At 49.5% G+C, this 8518-nt stretch overlaps 1 protein-coding gene across 1 annotated transcript in view; it reads right to left on the minus strand.

The window, feature by feature from the left end:
* Positions 1-4809: 4809 nt before the first annotated feature.
* Positions 4810-8518, minus strand: part of LOC308171657 (myomegalin) — a gene marked incomplete at both ends in the record, with an annotated part of 29254 nt that continues 25545 nt past the window's right edge. Inside the window, 4 exons of the mRNA XM_080546532.1 lie at positions 4810-4878; positions 6114-6270; positions 7344-7351; positions 7940-8119. Of these exons, the coding sequence (XP_080402658.1) occupies positions 4810-4878; positions 6114-6270; positions 7344-7351; positions 7940-8119 (414 nt within the window). The remainder of the gene's footprint in view (positions 4879-6113; positions 6271-7343; positions 7352-7939; positions 8120-8518) is intronic.

Consider the following 8518-nt stretch of genomic DNA (forward strand, 5'->3'; position numbering starts at 1 on the left):
TCCCAGGGGAGCGCGGTGGTTCTTTGTGTCCAGTCTATACTGAGCACTGCATTCGCTCCGTTGAGCAGGTGAAATGTACAGTACAGTGCATACATAGTAGCATTAGTGACGCTCAGTAAAGTTAAATAGACTATCAGTGTCATATCAGTGTCTTACATAAACTGCATGCGCTGTATTCTGTATTCGGAATATTGTACAATATAGATTAAAAAACTAAACTGTTAATGCATCATTACTTCCATGTAATTTACAGGGAGCTATGTGTGAAAGGGGCTATAGATATTCTTTAGGAATCTCTTCATGGGAATAATATTCATCTCAGAAACAGAACCTCCTCGTGCTCAGTCTTGTGGGCTATACGCATTTAATGAGACATTGAATCACAGTGCTTAAAAAAGAAACATTTACCCCTGTCAAACAGCTTTTAATGTTATTAAAAATAACATTTAATAAGCGAACACACATCCATACCCGAACGCACGCACGCACGAACGCACACACACACACACACACACACACACACACACACAGACGCACAGACACACACACACACACACACACACACACACACACACACACACACAGACGCACAGACACACACACACACACACACACACACACACACACACACGCACACACACACACAGGCCCCTGGGGGCTGACTTGAACTCATTTCCAGCGAGCAGAGAACAGTCCGTCTATAACCTCTCCTTGTGTTTCTCCAGTTCTTCCTAATGCAAACAAGAACAGAAATAGCCTCGCATCTAAAGGCCATTAATCAGTCACACAAAAACCAGAGCCTGGAAAGAAATGAACAGCAAAACCAATCATAAAGAAGCGAGCAGGCTTCAGATGTGCATTAAAAGTCATACATAAATAATGTGTTGAAAAAGGCCCGGGAAAGCTTTTCCCCCGTAACATCTAAATCCTTGTTTTAGTGGGATACAGTAGTGTTAGCTACACTCCTGCACAGATAGGATGGTTGTCTGGCTTTGAGTGCTGCCTGCTCGTAAGTGATGTCATCATAAAGTGAAGCTATTCTATTCCATCGTATATCTCATTCAATTCTATCCACCACTATCCTATTTCTATAATCTTGAAGTGTCGATCACAAAGAGGCCCTAGGTTGTTTCATGCAGAAGCCTGTCTACACTGGAGATATAATAGAGAGAGAGAGAGAAAGAGAAAGAGAGAGAGAAAGAAAGAGAGAAAGAGAGAAAGAGAGAGAGAGAGAGAGAGAGAAAGAGATAGAGATATCGATATCTAGATATATATAGAGGGCCATCCATCACAACTATCTATTAGACAAAGACACCGCATGCTACAGAGAGGAGAGAGAGAAAGAGAGGATGGGAGGGAGGGAGGGATGGAGGGAGGGAGGGAGGGTCGGTCAAACCACTCTGAAACAATAGGACAGGAGGCAGGGCAATAAAACTGGTTACCACGACGACAAAGTACACAGAGAGAGCAAAGAGGAAAAGGCCTCTCTCGTGGACTGACCTCAGAGGACATAATTGTGTGTTTGTGGTGAGAGGGAGGAGTACAGACCCATACTGTATGTTGACTGAATGAAGATTAACTGGATTAGAGGTTTTGATTTTAAAGAATGCGTCAACATTCCTGGCAGCGTCAGTTGAGATGAATATGAATCATACAAGACTCACTGACAGAGTGAATGTCGGTTACACACAAACATCACACCGTTGCGCCACAAAGTACTGAATATCTCACAGATATGTAAATCATTATTCTTGGCAACACTGGCGATACATAACCATCCCATCCCATAACGACTAACAGAGCAACTTCACAAAACCACAAAAATATCGTTTTTCGTTGCGGCCATTTGTGTTTAATTCACACCAGATGCGATTTCATAAATGAACTGTACAAAACTACACAGCCCAGAATGCCTTGTGTTGACTTAGCTGTCTCCACGGCGACCACGGCCTGTATATCCCTGAGGCTGTGCAGACAGATGGTCACGCACTCACACCGTGACGCAAATACCAAACTCGGAATGTTCCAGCTTTCATAATATTATACCCCCCCCAAAAACAAAAAACTTACGCATTTCGGCTTTGAATACGAGTTCAAATGCTACCGGCTTCGCTTGCAGGGATGTGCGTGATTCATTTGATTTCTAACACATTTCACCTCAGGGTTTTAGGGGTTAATAAAGTTGGATATAATATGAAAAACCTCTGTGTATGTAAGCTACTCCTATCAGCTGCTTTATATAAAAAGACACAAACGGTTTGTTGTCTTTTGTACACTGCAGTGCTGTATCATCAGGACTCAGCCATTTTGTTTGAGGGCAGACATGACCTTGTACTGTGCCCCCACTCTGGTCTGATTAGGAGGGGGCTTAGCAGGGTCTGTGAGTTTGTTATCTGTCTGCAGGGCGGGGCGGAGGGGGCGGGGGGGGGTCTTGACTAAGCATGAGGAGGATTTGTGGTTTATTCCCGGAGCGTCTTGAGTCTCAGTGCTCGGTCAGAAGGTTTAGAAGGTTTAGAAGATTTAGACGAGAGCCTTGCAATCAAGCGAGCAATGGGAAGAGTCAACATGGAGAAAATAAACTTCTAAAGCTTCTAAAGGGAATAAGGGGAGGTCAAACAACAAAGCATCTAGAACATTCCCTCCCCAAACAATAACAGCTGGTCATTAAAATGTTAGCGTCATTAGCGGCTAAGAGCACCTGTAGTTGTTTTTCACGTCGTAAGTCCAGTACATAGAAACGTCTGCGGTGCCAGGGTATTTTCCAGATTAGAGAGTTCATCACATCACGTTTTCTCCTCTCTCTGTGACAGACTGGTATTACCACTGATCTAATTGGCTGAGGTGTCTGGGGAACCAATTAGGAGGCCTGTCTCAGCGCTGGTGTCTGTCTGAGCCGACACAACTTGATATGTGTGTGTCGGTGGGGGGGGCGGGTTAACACCAGAAGGTCAACGTGACCTATTGGAAACCCAGTTGAAACATGACCGGCTAAAGTGCTCACATGCCCGCACGCACACACACACACACACACACACACACACACACACACACACACACACACACATGATTTTATGGGAATACATAAAAGCAAGCATGGTCTGTTGAAGGCCACTTTCTCTGTTACATACACACTCACACACGCATGCAGGCAGCCAGGCATGCATGCACTCAGACACACACACACACACACACACACACACACACACACGTACACACACACACACACACACACACACACACACTCTTGTGTACACATTTACACACTTCTGCCCTGCTGTGTGCACAAATATTGATTTGGGTGATTGTGAGGTCATCTGCTGTGGTTAAGGACAATTTCGCAATCTGCCTGAGGGACAGCTGTCTCGCTGTGAAACACACACACACACACACACACACACACACACACACACTCATAGCGTGTGAAATCTGAGCAGAGAGCCGTCCTGACAGGCACATTTGCATCCGTCAGCCAGCTGATTTACAAGTCGCTAGTCGCTCGGCCTGCGGAGCCACGCCGAAAACCAACTGCCACTTCTTCTGAGAAACAAGAAACTCTCAACCTCAAACTCCTTCAACTCCACGTTGAGCAGAGGCCAAACGACAAGCCTCGACGCTGCTGTGGTGTTACAGAGGGACAGACTGACAGGGTCACTCACATAGACCCTCACGGTCCCACTAACAAGAGCTAATGGCTATTGATTTCGCTAAACGACAGGAGGTAATGATCAACCGAATGGTAAATGCACTACTTCACATCTGTCATCCTGATGCGTTACGAGAGACAAGACAACTGATTGGCTCTTCAAACTCACATCACATTTCGGTGATTTAACGTCAAATAACCTGCATCTACTACCCCCCAGCACTGCGTCTCCTGAGACACCCACTTTTCCCCTTTACTGTGTCTCCTAAGACTTCTACTGCCCCCCGTGTACTGTTTCTCAACTGTCTATATAAACATAAAAAAAAAAAATCTTCTATTTTTTCTTCTATCACAGAGACTGCCAATGGCCCCGGGCCTGAGCTAGATTACTCTTCCTGCTACAACTGGTGAACTGATGATTCACTTGCTTAGTCAAATGTAGCGATTGTAAGTCGCTTTGGAATAAGGCGTCTGCTAAATGCCAAAAATGGAAATGTAATAACCTTACTATAGGATAGACAGTCATCAAACCTGACGACTAGCCCTTTCCCATGCTAGTCTAGCCATCTAATACTGTTATGCTGCCCTGGTCAGTAGGCCTGTTGTTGTTGTGTACATGTGAGGGGTCCAGCCCCTCAGAATGGGGCGGTGGGGAATGTGCCTGTTCATATTATAAATACATTTACACATCATTTGTTTACCAGAGCTCAGAATAACCCTGGTCCAACACCACCACTCCCTCCAGGCCAACAACTACCCACAATGCACTAGGATTAAACCCCCCACAGAGACATAGCGGGAGATCTATAGACAATAATATAACAAGACTAGTTTTTTAGCCTGGTATTTACATAGTATTGACTTAGAAATTGTGTGGTAACCATTCGATACTCTCTGGGTACTTGTGTCAAACAATTCAAACTCAGTGGTGTTTATTTGTGTGAATCCCAAAGAAACTAAAACATATATCATGTCATTCCCCTGGCATAAAGACCACACGTTCAGTAGCTCCTAATATTCCTGGTTCTCCTGTAGGAGTGTGCCTCCTGTCTGTTCTAAAGAGTGTTTTATATTTCTCTCCACAAGAGGGCGTAAGTGACAACGCAATAGTACAGCAGAGAACACAAAGCCAAGCCCAGAGACGACGTCAGCCTCTTTGTGTGAGTTCAGAATGCACACACCTGCATTTCCTGTTCGATGCGCAGTCTCTCTCTGCCCAGCTCCTCCTGGTAGAACTGTGGACAGAGAAACAGAGGTTAGAAATGTAGTATTATTCTGACATGACAAGACATAGAAACTCATGAAATTATTCTCCTAAATGTACAAAATTATTAAATAAATGCCATTCAGAAGTGAGGAGAGGTTGAGGCTACTGCCATTATCACAGACACACACACACACGCGCACACGCACACACACACACACGCGCACACACACACGCGCACGCACACACACACACACACGCACACACACACACACACACACACACACACACACACACACACACACACACACACACACACACACACATGCACACACGCGCACACACACACAAAGATGGAATATGAAAAACCTACACGTATATATAAGCTACTCCTATCAGCTGTGTTATATGCAAACACAAACGGTTTGTTGTCTTTTACACACTGCTGTACAAGGACTCGGCCATTTTGTTTGAGGGCAGATTTGACCAGTCTCCATGTAGAGAGGCCCCCCCCAGGGGCTGGGCAGGACAAGGGACTGGACCCCTCGTTGTTCTGGTTGTGTGGTTGTGATGCCAGCTTCAGGGGGGGGGGCAAGCTCAGGGGACACCCTTGTTGCTGTGAAGGTCATAGGGAGTTTTCACTCAGCAAACCCATAGGCTATGATCTCCTATTGGAATCCCTGTGTCTATGTACTGTACTGGTCTGGTCTGTCAAGGAGGGAGGGAGGGATGGAGGGAGGGAGGGATGGAGGGATGGAGGGAGGGAGGGAGGGATGGAGGGGGGGAGGGAAGGAGGGAGGGAGGGATGGAGGGATGGATGGACCTACAGAACATGGGAGCATTCATAAAGCACGCTAACACGTGTATCTGCATTTAGACAGGGATATAGATGTGTCGGTGTGTGTCGGTGTGTGTAATGTAAGCGGTTCTAGTGACTTATATTAACGACCCTCAAAATACTGAAGCTGAGGAAAGTCCCCCCCCGCTGAGAGTTCAGGGGTAGGATGACACTCTCACCTCACTAGGCGAGGGGGGAGGCCAGGTGGGGAGAGGGGGGGGGGAGGAAGGCGTGTGGAAGGGAGGGGGGCTGAGATACTGTACAGGTTGTAGGGGGTGAGGTGTGGGGGGAGTGAGAGAGAGAAGAGGGTGAGGCATGCTAGAAACACCTGCTACTGCCACTATCACACACACACACACACACACACACACACACACACACACACACACACACACACACACACACACACACACACACACAGGCCTCACCTCTGCGTCCCGCTCCTTCTGCAGCAGGGAGGAGGTCAGCTCCTCCACCTGCCCCTCCAGCTCCTCCACCCTGAGGACCAGCGCCTCCTTCTCCCCGCTCAGCTCCCCGATCAGAGCCTCCTTGGAGTGCAGCGCGCTGGTCAACTCCTCTATCACCCTGGAGGAGAGGAGGAGGAGAGGGGAGGAGGGGAGGGAGGGGAGGAGGAGAGGAGGGAGGAGGGAGGGGAGGAGGGGAGGAGAGGGAGGAGAGGAGGGGAGGAGTAGGGGAGGAGGAGAGGAGAGGAGAGGAGGGGAGGGATGGGAGGAGGAGGAGGAGAGGGAGGAGGAGAGGAGAGGAGGGGAGGAGTAGGGGAGGAGGAGAGGAGAGGAGAGGAGGGGAGGGATGGGAGGAGGAGGAGGAGGAGGAGGGAGGAGGGGAGGAGGAGGGAGGGGAGGAGGAGAGGAGGAGGGGAGGAGGGGAGGAGGAGAGGAGGAGAGGAGGGCAGGAGGAGAGGAGGAGGGGAGGGAGGGGAGGGGAGGAGGAGGGGAGGAGAGGAGGAGAGGGAGAGGAGGAGAGGAGGGCAGGAGGAGAGGAGGAGGAGGGGAGGAGGAGAGGGAGGGGAGGAGGAGAGGAAGAGAGGAGGGGAGGGAGGAGAGGGGAGGAGGAGAGGAGGAGAGGAGGGCAGGAGGAGAGGAGGAGGGGAGGAGGAGAGGGAGGGGAGGAGGAGGAGAGGAAGAGAGGAGAGGAGGAGAGGAGGGGAGGGATGGGAGGGGAGGAGGAGAGGAGGAGAGGGAGGGGAGGAGGAGAGGAGGAGAGGGGAGGGGAGGAGGAGAGGAGGGGAGGAGGAGAGGGGAGAGAGGAGAGGTGGGGAGGGAGGGGAGGAGGAGAGGAGGAGAGGAGGGCAGGAGAGGGGGAGAGGGAGGAGAGGAGGGAGGGAGGAGAGGAGGAGAGGGAGGGGAGGAGGAGAGGAGGAGAGGGAGGGGAGGTAGGGAGGGGAAGAGAGGAGGAGAGGTGGAGAGGAGGAGGGGAGGAGAGGAGGAGAGGAGGAGAGGAGGGGAGGGAGGAGAGGAGGAGGAGGGAGGGAGGAGAGGGAGGGAGGAGGAGAGGAGGAGAGGAGGGCAGGAGAGGGGGAGAGGGAGGAGAGGAGGAGAGGGAGGAGAGGAGGAGAGGGAGGAGAGGAAGGAGAGGAGGGGAGGTTAAACGTCATGTTGATAGATCGATAGACCAGGGGAAAGAAGGATTGTTTGTGCTGTAAAGGCTGAGGGGGGCGGGGGGGGTCAGAGGAGGCGTTATATTGTTATTGATGTTTTCCTGTTTATGTGACACCGACTTAATAAAATCGAGTGCCTTTTGAGTTTATAAAAGGGTGATGAAATACAAAACAGGGCAACGTGTGTGTAGGGGCACCTGTCAGGTCAGTAGCATCGTATACAGACAGGCGAGAGAAATGAATGTAAAATGGTAAATCGAAAAGATAGATAGATAGATAGATAGATAGATAGATAGATAGATAGATAGATAGATACATAGATAGATAGATAGATAGATCTTTTTATTTAGTCAGGACAGTGCACATTAATTAACAGTCACTTATACAAAGTATGGTGACAGTAAATATGCCGGATTTAGCTGCGAGCTAATTCGCATCCGTAGTCCTCTTGACATAAAATCTTACAATAGATAAAAAACCAACAAGAATAACAGACAACATCACAACAGAATACAATAGGACATAAAACAATGTGTATGTGACATAGGGACATACATTGGTGCAGTAGAAAATAAAGTGCACAGGTTAAAAGTGCGAAATAAGAAAAAGAGTGTGTGTGTGTGTGTGTGTGTGTACCTGTCTCTGTCGGTGTGGAGGGCGAGGTGGAGGGGCCGGGGGGGCTGGGGGGGGGTCCCCCTCTCCTCCTCCTCGGGGGCTCTCCTCCAGGCTCATGTCCAGGGAGGGCAGGGAGGTGTGGGAGGCCGACCCCGCCAGGGAGGCTCGCTTCTCTGCCTCGCTCCGCACCAGCTGGGCCTCCTAGTGGAGGCAGGCGGGATGACACACACTCTGGTTACCTGTGGTGTGTGTGTGTGTGTGTGTGTGTGTGTGGTGTGTGTGTGTGTGTATGGGTAGGTGGGTGGAGGGTGGGTGGGTAGGTGGGGTGTGTGTGTGTGTGTGTGTTGTGTGCATGTGTGTGTGTGTGTGTGTGTGTTGTGTGCATGTGTGTGTGTGTGTGTGTGTAGTGTGTGTGTGTGTGTGTGTGTGTGTGTGTGTAGTGTGTGTGTGTGGGTGTGCATGCTGTGTGTGTTTGTGCGTGTGTGTGTGTGTGTGTATGTGCGTGTGTGTGTGTGTAGTGTGTGAGTGTGTGTGTGTGTGTGTGTGTGTAGTGTGTGTGTGTGTGTGCGTGTGTGTGCGTGTGTGTGTGTGTGTGTGTGT

Source organism: Nansenia antarctica, assembly GCF_963989245.1.
Source record: "Nansenia antarctica genome assembly, chromosome: 16".
In the NCBI taxonomy this organism is placed as follows: domain Eukaryota; kingdom Metazoa; phylum Chordata; class Actinopteri; order Argentiniformes; family Microstomatidae; genus Nansenia; species Nansenia antarctica.